At 32.5% G+C, this 13,765-nt stretch overlaps 3 protein-coding genes across 3 annotated transcripts; 2 read left to right on the top strand and 1 right to left on the bottom strand.

The window, feature by feature from the left end:
* Positions 1-648, top strand: TRIADDRAFT_56875 (uncharacterized protein; the record flags this gene model as incomplete). The annotated part of the gene is made up of 2 exons (XM_002113039.1): positions 1-316; positions 584-648. The coding sequence occupies 2 exons, from the start codon at positions 1-3 to the stop codon at positions 646-648; spliced, it is 381 nt and encodes a 126-aa protein (XP_002113075.1).
* A 3,543-nt stretch (positions 649-4,191) lies between these two features.
* TRIADDRAFT_24981 (uncharacterized protein) lies at positions 4,192-4,707 on the top strand (the record flags this gene model as incomplete). The annotated part of the gene is made up of 1 exon (XM_002113038.1): positions 4,192-4,707. One exon carries the CDS (start codon positions 4,192-4,194, stop codon positions 4,705-4,707), a length of 516 nt encoding a protein of 171 aa, XP_002113074.1.
* A 531-nt stretch (positions 4,708-5,238) lies between these two features.
* TRIADDRAFT_56873 (uncharacterized protein) lies at positions 5,239-9,341 on the bottom strand (the record flags this gene model as incomplete). The annotated part of the gene is made up of 5 exons (XM_002112613.1): positions 5,239-5,294; positions 6,095-6,154; positions 6,785-6,841; positions 7,201-7,260; positions 7,358-9,341. 5 exons carry the CDS (start codon positions 9,339-9,341, stop codon positions 5,239-5,241), a joined length of 2,217 nt encoding a protein of 738 aa, XP_002112649.1.
* Positions 9,342-13,765: the final 4,424 nt, after the last annotated feature.

The raw sequence follows: 13,765 nt of genomic DNA, 5'->3' as shown, positions 1-13,765 counted from the left end.
ATGGAGTCTCTACAACGTGAATTCAATGGCATCGTAGGACCAATAACGCAAGCAAACATGGAAGCTGTTTGTCAAATAGAGCAAGAATGCTTTCCATCAGATGAAGCTGCAAGTCCTGAACAACTAATGAATCGATTTGAGGTAGCAAGTGAATTATTTCTAGGATACGAAGTCCATGGCAACATTATCGCGTTTATTTGTGGCACACGATGCAATGATGAATTATTAACAGCTCAATCTATACACGAACATGTAGCCGATGGGAAAACTTTATGTATTCATTCCGTATGTGTTACTGGCAACTTTCGGCGAAAAGGTATCGCGTCCATGTTGCTTAAACGCTATATAGCTTACATCAAGGAAAACATTTCATCGATTTCGATAATTAATTTAATTACTCATGACCACCTGATATCGTTTTACGAGAAAGCAGGATTTCAGTACCTTGGTTTGTCGTCTGTAGTCCATGGTAAACTACCATGGTACAATTGCCAGATGAAATTGTAAGATAGATACTACCCCCTTTCAGCTCTTTCATGTATTTATTTTAAAATTGTTAGATTAAATGACCTTACTCAATCAGGACAGCAAAGCAATGGCCTCAGATCTGACAGTGAGACCTATCAGGGGCCGAGTATAAATAAATAAAACAATTAAATCAAGCAATCTGTTATATATGGTAGTAACATGACTGTCAAGATTTGGCTTGTCCAAAGAGCTATTACTAACAAGTTTTGATTAAATAGATTCGACAAGGTTGATGGTATCGTTAAGGTTAAAATCTTGTCCATATCTAAATTGAAAAGATGCTACTTGCTTACAGTAAAAGTTGGTAACGAGTATCTCTTGTTATGTCAGATAAGTCAATATGAAATTAGTTAAATTTAAGGATGGTTTATCTATTAATTTTTATCTTTATGTTATCTACCATAAGACTGTGGTATCAGTTATCATTAATATGATGGAATAAATCGTTCTTTATTGAAGCTGTTAATTCAATCGTAACTTGCTGCCAGTAAAGTAAAACGCGTACAGTGTACAGTTTAACGTAGGCTGAGATCGAGAAAAATATGACTGACTGTCGACTCCTTCGTACGGTTCTTTTCCTCTCATGACTCAATTTATAATAGTTTATTCCTTTCTCTCATAAGAAAATAATTACAAACAAAATGAACGGTCTATAGGATCTTCTAGTGCTGTATTATTATTAAAGTAGCAGTTAAGCCTTTGCATCAATCTCGACTTAATTCAACCGACAAGCAACATGATCAAGCTCTAAGCACTAACCCTTAAAAAATATTTCTTTAGATTACACTCAGTAAGCAATGTCGCAAATCTACAATTGATGTAAATAATTCAAGCCTTCTGATTACAGTAGTTTCAATATGCATTAATGCTAGTTAATTCTTTCAAGCTCCTATTTATTTATTCTTGTAAATTTCGATATTATCTCGAAAGTGTCCACATATTCAAAAGCAGCATGCATCATCCTTATTATGCTATACATATACAAGTTGAACGCATGTTTATGAACTTTGCACACAGAACATGTTTTAACGTTTACGGTGTCGATTTGCCTCAGATCCAGGCTATCCAAAGGTAAATCCCATTAGCTCGCGTTAAGCTATATGGTATCACATTACCTCAAATCTAGGCTATTAAATTCTTCCAGCTAGCGTTAACGTTTGTGGTATCGATTTATCTCAGGTGTAGGTTTCCAAATCTCACTAGATCGCGTTAACATTTATGGTGTCGATTTACCTCAGATGCAGGCTTCCAAATTCCACTAGTTCATTTTATCATTTGTGATGTCGATTTACCTCAGATTCAGGCTAGTAAATTCAACTAACTCTTGTTGACGTTCATGGTATAGATTTACTCTAGATATAGGCCATCAAGTAGCAATTTTCACTAGTTCACCTTAATATTCACAGTGTAGAATCGTCTTAAATAGGCTAGCAAATTTCACTCGCTAGCGTTTATGTTTACGATGTCGATTTACTGTAGATCCAGATTATCAAATTTACTAGCTTGTGCTAGCACTTATGGTGTCGATCTACCACACATTCTGGCTAGCAAATTCATTAACTTGTATTAAATTTCATGATGCAAAATTGCCTTAGACCCAGGCTATCAAATAGTCAATTCCACTGGATTACCTTAAAGTTTTATGGTGCCGATTTGCAGCAGATGCAAGCTAGCAAATTCACTAATTCACGCTTCCGTTTATGTCGTCGAATTACTTCAGAACCAGCCGTCCAGGTTGTCAAATACAGTAGCCAATTCAACTCGACTACGTCTCCATTTATGGCGTTGGTTTGCTCCAAATGTAGGCTAACAAATTCCACTAATTCATGCTAATATTTATGTTGTCGACTCGCTTCAGATCCAGCCTGTCAAGCAGTAAATTTAATCAGCTTACGTTAATGTTTACAGTATGGCGTTGATTGAAGCAAAACCATGCTATCACTTCTTCATCAGATTGCAGATTCTATTCCGGATAGCTGCATTTGTTTGTTTAAATGATTCATGCAATCGCGCATGCTCGATCGGTCACGCCTTTCATTTCAAAAGAAGGCCTAGCAAATTTTATCATTTCTGCCAGCGATGTTGCAATTATAATTAAGCGATGAGACAAAGTTGATTTACAGGCATAGGATCTTAACCAGGATTATTCGACTAGGCAGCGAGATTGGGCTTTAACTCTAGTTGGGAAGGACTGGTATTTCATTGCTTGCTTTACGCTAGGTATAAATTGTCAAATCGTTAAATGATAGTATTGCTATCTTTCACAATATAGAAGTTGTAAAATTAAAGTTCAGGAGAATATAGGCAGGAGAAATGGCATTTGTTATATGATTGGTTACACCTTGATATAGCATTTCTATGATTTAGATCACTGCACTAACTTGTAACAGAACACAACATGAAAGACATGATCATTCTTTTTGCAAATAATCTATTTACTCTTTTATGCAACAGGTCTTGAGATCTTGCATAACAGCAATCGTAGATAGCAATCATTTTTTCCAGATAAAATGGAGTGGTTCTTGACTACTTTACTCACGATCAGTTAGTATCTGTACATTCGTTTGTTGACTTCTTTTACGCTTATTAATTGTGAAACAGAGACTACTGTAGATTTGACTCGCATATTTTTTTTACTTGGATGATGTCCCTAGCAATAGTAGTGTAGTGAACTTTTAACCATAGTATTCATTCTCTCCTACTGAACACCATCTAGTCTTTACGTTGACGGTGTCCGTATAAATAGTAATGTAGTGAATTTTGCATCCTAGCATTCTTTCTCTTTCATTGAACACCTTTTAATCTTTTGCATTGGTGACCTCCCCTATAATAGTAGGGTAGTAAACTTTTAATCGTAGCATTCGTTCTCTCCTGCTCAACATCATTTAATCTTATGCATTGACGATGTCCCTATTAATAATGATGTAATGAAATTTTGATCATGGCATTCTTTCTCTCCTATTGAGCTTTATTGAATCATTTAATTGATTGATGATGTCCTCTGTAACACTAGTGCAGTAAACTTTTAACCATAGCATTCATTCTCTCATACTGAACACCATTTGAATCTTTTACACTGATGATATGCCTATTAATAGTGGTGTAGTGAACTTTTGATCTTAGCATTCGTTCTCTCCTACTGAACACTATTGGATCTTTTGCATCGGTGAACGTCCACAGTTATAGTAGTAGACTGAACATTTAACTATTGCATTCTCCCCTACTGAACACCATTTACTGTAATTTCTATACAGCGATGATGTCCCTATCAAAATTCAGCACCATTTAATCATTTACGTTAATGACCTCCCCAGCAATAGTAGTGTAGTGAAATTTTAATCGTAGCTTTCGTTCCCTCCTTTTAAGATCTCGCTTACTTCAATTCGTTTAAATTTGTTCTATTTGCTAAAGTTAGCAAAATGGTACTATCCCAAATCACAGCAACGGTAGCCGATATATAGAGAGCCTTCAAAAAATTTCCAAATTTAATTAAACCGCTATGCAAGACACATTTAGAGCATACTTTAATCCAAAAGAAAGTATACCATACCTGTCAAATAAGAGTTCTAATGTAATACTGTATATATCGGTAGTAAATGTTATCCTAGCAATTTTTAAAAATTTAACGTTAAACCCATCATTGCTCAACTTTAGATAAGAAACATGGAACCTATACACGTACAAGGTCTTTATAAGGCTATTATACGCCAGATTACCGAGGAAGACTTTGATATTGTATGTCAAACAGAACAAAAATCATTTCCAGAAGGCGAACCAGCTTCTGCCAAGCAACTTAGAGACCGATTTAATGCAGCTAAGGAATTATTCCTTGTATTCGTAATAGATGGCGAAGTAATTGGTCATATCTGTGGTACACGGAGTAATGATGACTTATTAACTTTTCAATCTATGTATGAACATATACCTGGTGGAAAATATCTCTGCATTCATTCTGTATGCATCCACGAAAAATTTCAACGCAAGGGTATCGCGTCTGTCATGGTCAATCACTATACAGCTTATATTAAGCAGAATTTTCCAGATATTGTGCTTATTAATTTAGTTGCTCATGACTATCTAATATCATTTTATGAGAAAGTAGGGTTTCAATGCGTCGGCTCATCTTCAGTAAACTTTGGTAAATTGCCATGGTATAATATACAGATGAAATTACAATAAGTTAATCTATTGCCCAATCTTGATGTTATCATAATAAGCTAAAATTTTATTTGTTGTACTGTGATAGATCAAGTAGATGTTACTGCGCAGAAATAGAAGCGAATAAATACTACAGTTAAAATCAAGCAACAAGTTCGTTTATTACAACAATTTTGCAAGCAGCGATGGAATAATATTTGAAGGTATCATTAAAACACTAGCATCTTTAGACACGTTAAAGGAATAATAAATTATTGATCCAGCAACTTTGAGTAAAGGAACGACATTATCATCCATAGAGTAGCACTTTTAACGCTCATAGACATCTAGCAAATATTATTTCATCAGTATAGTAATAAAAGATACGTTATATAATAATCTTTATTGCATCTCAGCCAGATTATTCCTTCTGATCAGACATTAACGTTACATGCATTAAATTAAAATTTATGCTCTGTAGAAGCGTTACAAGCCACACGCATATTAAAGACATTAATTGGTGACAATAGTTAGCGGTATGAAATTCGAAAACGATATTCTGGTACTGATATTTTAAATAGTTTTTTTTCGAGCTGGATCTGCCTCCGTTATTCTGCTCCTACGAATACCTACAAAGAAGTTATAACATAGGTATATTTAGTTAAGACTAACGCATATACGCGTAATTTTATTCTATCTAACCAAATTTTAATCGTTTAGCATAAACTTTTCGATAGCTATGTGTACTGGTACTATTTTGCTAAGAAATTAAAACCTCCACCTTTGGCATTTTAAAATACCTCATAGTCACTCGATGACATTTTTAAGGCAATTATTAATATCATCGCTTGACAATTTATTTGTAAAATTAACATGTTCTTATTTAAAATAAACACGTTCTTTAGCGCTTTTTAATTTTACACACTGAAGTGTATAAATGTACGTTCCATTAATGACTAGCTGCAATTGGTAAGATTTTACAAATTAAATCTTTTAATAGCATGACACTTAAGATGGTAAAGTATTTGACTCTTTATGCAATATGAGAGTAATACAGAGATTATCCTGATTATCGCTAGTTAGTCAATTTTGCGAATTATTAAATTTTAATTCATTGCGTGGCTCATACATACGGCAAATCAAGTAGTTAAAAGAACTTCGGGTACAAAGAATGAAAATATGAAGTGTTAAAATAGTTCTCTCAACGCTAACTATTTTGTAACGCGAAATAAATCCAAATTCTATAGAATCTCTACATTAACTATTCGGGAAATGAAATAAGCCACCAAATATATCCCGTTATTACAATAATATGGCTGAGATACATAACCGATATAACATTAAAATCTATTAGTGTAATAGATCGTTGTAATGTGCATAGATAAGAACTTAAATTACCGTAAGACATCGTTACTAATCATAAACTTACTTCTGACGGTTCTTGTAAAATGCACTGACATTGATTTCAATGCGTCTCCAGAATCTTTTTCTTCATAGGTTTATATTTATGTAATTTAATGAGAAAGTAATACAGAAATCAAAATATTAAAATTGATTAAATAAATTTTCTTTAGTGTCTCTTCACATAGATAACTATAATGGCATACAATTATTGGCATAAGTATTTACTAAATTGATGTATAACAGTAATGTTAATTTTTTCAAGAAAGTAAAATACGGGTATATATCCAAAATGATACAAAATAATTATCCATAATTCGTTATCCATACAAATTATAATGGTACCCCTGCTCGATTAGTACGATTCATGACGTAAGCACATACTACTTTCTCCTAGATATAAAACTTACTGCTATACATATACAGGTTGGTAAGAATATGATACTGGCAATAATAAACTCTACGCCAATATTATAAGAGTACAGTAGGTTATAAACATATATAAATTCAGCGCGCAACAACAACATAAATTTCTTAAATAGACTAGTGATGAAGTTTGAAATAGCATAAATTGTGTAATTGTACGTTATATACTCGGATAAACCTGCTGCATATATGCATAAACCATGAAACTGTGACTGCCTAACTATTTTCCACTAATTTTCTCCGTCGCAACTATATGCACAATATTAATGGAATATTAATAATTATTCTTTACCTGCATTAGAATACTGTAAAAACCTCTTTCGAGAAAATGAAATTAACCATATGTAATCTGATTTATAAAAATTTTAATTCCATATGCAGTATAACTATTGGAAGTGGAATCTCAAAAGTAATACTTTTTCTGATTTTATAGACACATAAGAATCTCAACGTGAAATACTCGTACTATGTGTTAATTTTATTACTGGTATAGGAATACATTTAACATTTATAAATAGCGAATCAGGTTTGTTTTTAGCTCGGTATAAAAGTTAAGGTAGCAGCAGCAGTAATTCATCTAAATAATTATTCGTTGGTAAAATAAAGACATAGTTTTCTAAATTGATATAGCTTATATCTAAAAAATAAATAATTATAATTGGTAGGATTACACACAGCAAGGTAACAATTAGACATGTCAAGACTCACCAACTTGGTCTTTTTTTGATTCATTTGTAAAAATGCTAGCAATAGATGCGTTCGAATCACCTTTAATCATTGAAAACAGAACAAATTAATAAAGTTATAACAGCGTAACATCTTCAATAATAAAAAATAAAATCCAGAACTTTCAATCTGAACCTACTTGATTGTAAGATTGATTGGTTTAATTCAGAAAACACTTTCATGAAATTGTTAGAAATCGTTAGGTTTACTGCATCGCCTTGACGAAGTCTGTTGCGAATCTTGGCAGCTAGTTTATTAATCTTTCCAGCAAGCGTATATTTCTTCTGCCCACGATATATAATTGCAATATTGTCACACAAGCGTGGTATTGATACATGATTTACACCAGCAATATCTATTTTCATTTTTAAAGATTTAAGATACATAGATAGAGCCTCTACGAATTTGGATTGGCGCCGATAAACACTTCCAATGTTGTTATATGATCGAGCAACTTCTAAATTGTTATCGCCCAACATGTTAAGGTTAATTGCTAGAGATTTTTGATACATTGATAGAGCATCATCATACTTATATTGATCATAATAAATTAATCCGATGTTATTGAATAATCGAGCTATGTATAAATTGTCATCTCCTAATAGTTGCCGTTGAATTTTTAAAGATTTGTGATACATCACTAACGCTTGCTCATATTTAAATTGATGTCTGTATACTAGTCCAAAATTATTCCATAAGGTTGCAACTTCAGTGTTATTTTCACCCAATAAGTTTATTTTGATATCCAAAGATTTTTGATACATTTCGAGTGCATCCTCATGCTTATGTTGATGGAAATAAATTAGTCCAATATTGTTATATGATCTAGCGATATCCAGGCTATCTTCTTCTAAAATGCTTTTTTGAATATTTAACGATTTTTGATAATTGGATAAAGCGTCTTTATACTTGGATTGATTATAATAAACTAATGCAATGTTGCTAAATGACTCAGCAACGAATAGATTCTTTTCTCCAAGCAGGTTCTGTTGAATAGCCAAAGACTTTTGAAACATCGTAACAGCATCTGCATACTTCGATTGCTTAGCATAGATTATTCCCTTATTAGTATAGGCAGTCGTTACAGTTAAATTATTACGGCCTAGTAATTGTGTGTTCATTTCCAGAGATTCATAGTACATCTCGAGAGCATCAGTATATTTGGTTTGTAGGTCATATATAGTCCCAACATTATTAAAAGTAGCGGCCAATTCGTATGATTGATCTCCTAAGATATCGCTATAAATGTCTAAAGATTTCTGATGCATGGATAGAGCATCGTCCAATTTACACTGGCGATTATAAATCATTCCAATCGTATTGTACAACTGAGCGACAAGATGATTTTTTTCTGCTAAAGTATGTAGACGAATATGGAGCGATTTCTGACACATCAGTAAGGCGTCATCATATAGAGATTGATAAAAGTATACTAATCCAATATGATGATACGAAGTAGCTACTTGCAAATGGTCACCTCCTAGGAAGTCAAGTTTAATATTGATCGATTGGGTAAACATCGATAGAGCCTCTTTATATCTGGTCTGTTTAAAGTAAATTGTTCCAATATTACCGTAAGAAATAGCCACGAATAAATTATTTTTTCCTAGCTTATTTTGGCGTAGATTAAGCGATTTCTGGTACATTGCTAGCGCTTCCTCGTGGTTCCATTGGCAATTGTATATGTAACCTATACTATCATAGGTATCTGTTAAAATTAAATTATTATCTCCGAGCAATTTTAATTTCAATTCCAAGGATAATTTATAATCCACTAAGGCTTCTTCAAATGATTCTTTTTTTGTTTTAATTTCACCACGATTATGTAAAGAGCAAGCAATTCGAAGCTGATCTTTTAGTTTTTTAGCTAATTTCTCACATTGATCAGCATACTCTATTGCTGGAGTCAACTGGTACTTTTCTCGGTAAGCAGCCGATATATCCAAGTAAGTATCACATAAATATTGATCTCGGACTAATGTACTTATATAGGGATTATCTATCGCTTCCATCATCATCTTGGTTATGTCAAGAGCCAACTGGTAATCTCCATTATTGAAAGCCTCAGTATAAGCTTGTTTCAAAAATTGAATATCAACATTATTTGTCGACAAATGACTCATATTAGCTGATTTTCCTTTTCTTCCGCGTTATTTAACTTATTAAATGTCAAGACTTGATCGTTGGCTTAAACTTATTATTATGTCTATCTTTGGTTATAATTCACGCTTTAATCAGATTTATGTCAGATAACCTCTTATGGCTGCCACTCTATCAAAAAGGTTGCCAATATTTCTGTCTTGTCCAGATTTAATCGAATAGCAACCTCCCGCTTTCCCTTAACGGTCACTTAAAATAAGCACTGAAAAGAAGGTTATCTAATTATATTAATTACTTCAACTACCGTTAGTGCAGCCTTCTAGCAGTGAGTTAATCGCCAATCTCTTTTTATCATGTATTTCTATCATATATGACGGGTTCGATTTGGATTTAATATTGTTCCAATAAACATCAAGTCCACATTATTCATTAAATTGAATTAAAACACAAGGGAATGAAATTAAACAATTCCATCATTCTACCACAATAGTATTTCGTCGTCATCAAGAACATGACGAAAATGGCAAGACCACCGGTTTCCATAGTTTCCACCCTATTTAGTGTTCTGTATAGACCTCCTGGTAGTCGAATAAATATACTAAAGGTGAACAATAAGGATCTTGTAACACAGCGATTTGAAGCTAGAACAAAAGATTATAAAAGCTTAGCATCTTCATCTATTACTAATATTTATATAGATAATAGTGTTTTCAAGCTATTAAGAAGCTGCATAAGCTTTATTAACTACTTGAAAAAAATGGCCTTTTATAATATCGTAATTATAAAGTAGACTAGGTTGATGTGAATTGATCTAACTGTAATTTTTATGTCGTTACGTATTGCTTAACTAACAAGGCTCATGAACCTCTGTGAACATTAATCTTTAGAAGGTTAAATTTCATCAATTTAGAAAATAGTTAAGCATTGGATAACGATTAAAACGTTTGAATACAAGGTAAAATTAAAACTTTCGTTAGCTTTACTGTTATCGATTTAATTGAATTTTGGCAAACTCTTCAAATTAAATATGAGATTGAAACTATGATCGTATTGTCTAGCTGTAGAGCCCTTGGTCCAATCTGTGTTGTATTAATAAATCTATGGCGATTAAAACGTTTTGAGTACAATGTCAAATTAAAATTTCGATAGTTTATCGATATCGATTCAATTGATTTTCACAATCTCTTTAAACGTAAGATTGAGACAATTATCGTATCGTTATTAGATGAGGAGTACTTGAATTAATTTGTATTAATTAATCAATCCATTACCATCTTATATTATTATAAGCATGTTGGTAGAATAAGATTCAAATTTAATGATATAGGGCCTCTATAGAATCCTGGCAACAAAGGTTAAGCTTGAAGAATGTTTCATATTGTAATTACATTGATATTAAAATATGCAAGATGGAATATCCAGCTTAGATTGAAACCTCGATTTGAAGGCCTTAGAATTAAAAAAAGCGTATATCATGTTCAAATAAGATTGAGAAGTATGATTAATACCAGATTGTAGTAAAGTCAATTCTTAAGGGTCAACAGTAAATTAGTCTAACTGTATTTAAAACCCGAATTAAGCTTTATTACAATAAAAACCAACCGTAACTGTATTTACAGCAAACTATGAACAAGAACAACTCCCGATCTACTCGTTGCACACGCTTATGAATCCTAGCGTATGACCTATTTAGTAATAGTAGTAACATTATCACGCTTCCATGCGCTAAGTACGGGCATTGAAATATCATATTTTGCCGGGGCATGAGCAACTAATCGCATTAAACTACGCAAGTATTATAGCGTATGGTGATGCATATTAGTAATTCCATACTTAATTAAGAATTTAACTCAAGTGCTAAACTCACGGCACTACACAGATACTTTTAGAAGCCCAATATGATTAGTTTTTTAGAATCCTTACGCTAATATGGTGGCGCAATGTTGCAGTTATCCAACGACGATATTATTCAATATTGAATTAAAATTTAAGTTAGGATATTTCATATAGTATATCTATACTTTAAAATCTATCCTGGATTCATCGGCTGTCATGGACTTACCGAATGAATCATCAAATGTGTAATTCTAGAACAAGATACTAAAGAGCTTTCCTGGTTAATGATGCGAGATTGGCATTCCAGTAGTTTACCAATATTAGTTTAATTGAATTACTACAATTAGCCTAAATCGTAAATTTAAAGCTATTATTGCATCGTTATTAAATACGGAGTGTTTAACATATTTTATTCAGTTAATCGATCTATCAGCATTTTCTTATGTAATTATAAATATATCGGTAGACCAAGATTCTAGGCTAATGTCAAAGTAATCCTGACAACGGATGCTAGGGTGATGAAAAATAGCCAATGAAAATATTGCGTTCAGATTGGCACACATCAAGGTACTATCGCAGGGTAAAGAAATTAGCCTTGTTTATTGGCATAACTTAATTGAGATTAGGAGATAGTTAATACTTTAAATATTCTGTGCCGCAATATCTGCTTTTAACTAACTTACATTAGATACCAGTAGTTAAGGTGTTTTGATGATTCTATCAATGGGTATCTTGTCATCCGCGATAATCTACTTGTCTTGTATTAGTCATCGAATATCGATGTCCCTCAATATCATCGTATTAATTAGGCATTTGGATACAAAATAGCTTCCTGATCTCATAGGCACTTTCGATGCTAACTATAACTAATCTATTTACTGTAAAAAGGTACTTTAATAAGCGTGGCATTTTAGAAGTTAGCAATCAACTAATTCAAAAGACTCCACTATTTTGTGAGACAACTTGTATCCAGTACACCCATCTATTTGCTGTTCAACTATCCGTGCCTGTATTTAGAGTAGAATTGGAGCCAAGTATTTATTTTCAAAATCGTTATACAGCTAAATTTACAGATCTACAATGCCAAGGCTCAATTCAAATGGACTACATATACGCATATCATCAATTCTAAAGCAAATTGATACGCAGAATATGCTGTACTAGCAAAGGATAATATCACCATAATTTCAAAGAATGTTAACAACTCAAACTTATTTCAGCAATATAAGATCATTATGTAGACAATATAAAAATTTGCGAGCCATTTTATGTCTGCACAATTTTTGTGAAGTCCTGTTAAAAAAAAGCAGTGTGTAACCTAAAATAGAACGTTAAGTAAATATTTAATATTAGGCTTTGAATTTTTTGAAGACGTCGCATATTTTCAATAATTGTTAACAGAATATGAATGCCATACTAGTTTATGAACATCGTATAAGGCGATAGTTCAAGGTATAATAATGGAGTAAAACTTTTTCTTGCATTTGATTATTTCGTAACAGCATCTTTCACTAATTAGCTTAAAGCTATAGATGAAATTTGAAGATTGCAGCTCTACAAGACAGAAATGCCGGCACTTAATGTGCTGAAAGATGTATAACAAATATAATAAATCAATATTTAATTCGGATATTACTTTGACTTATGATGATCGTAGTAGATAATAAGTAATGATGTGATCATGAAGAAACGAATGAAAGTTCTACTTTCAACTAAAATTATGGCAAGAAATATTTGCAGAGGATCCATAAAATTCCAATATTGTATCGATGTCTGTATTCACTATTAGTCAACCGGAGAATTCATATAACTTGTCAACTTTAAATTTGGATATTATTTTTTACGATGAAAATGATTCCATTTAGAAGTCATTATTTAATCTATCGTAACATGATAGTAGAATGAAGAATATTATGGAAGAAATGTTTAGGGTTTATTGCTTTCGAAGTTGAATAGAATTGTCCAACTTTACCTGTGTGTAGAGATGACATTTTCTTCAACAGATATAACTGTAGTATCCAATGAGATTTCAACAGACAAATTCATTTACCAACCTAACGTTATGATTAGTTAAAGAATGCTCAGATAATAACTATACCATACTCTGTCGGTAGTGCTGCTAATATCTTGTTCGTAACGTAAGGCAAATATCATGGCCTAAGAAATCATCAAAGTAAAGCCTAGTAATCGCCTTTACAATGATAAGAATTTATATATTTTCTGCCTAAAGGAGCCATTAAAGGAAATATAGATCAAGGGATCGGCAGCGGCATTGAATGTATTAATAGTCAATGAAATTAGCATGGCATCTAGTAATGGTTGGCGCAATATGGATCCCAAAATTTGAGTCGCATATAAAGGCAAATACGTTAGCAAATAAAATGCAACGATGAAGCCAAAAGCCTAAGAAAAATAATTCATTCTGAAGATTAGTCACTTTTAGCAATAAGTATATTGCAAATTTAATATGTTTAGCTATAGACAGATTAAACGATTTATTTACTTTGAAATAGAACTGAAGGAAGCAAATAGGATGCAAATGCCTCCGCTATGGGTTAATCAATTTAACTCCTGTCATATTAATAATATCCAACCAATTTAATTTGGGATG

The sequence above is a fragment of the Trichoplax adhaerens genome, genomic scaffold, assembly GCF_000150275.1.
Source record: "Trichoplax adhaerens TRIADscaffold_5 genomic scaffold, whole genome shotgun sequence".
NCBI lineage: Eukaryota > Metazoa > Placozoa > Uniplacotomia > Trichoplacea > Trichoplacidae > Trichoplax > Trichoplax adhaerens.
The sequence above is the reverse complement of the archived record's forward strand: the minus strand, read 5'-3'. Positions and strand labels throughout refer to the sequence as shown.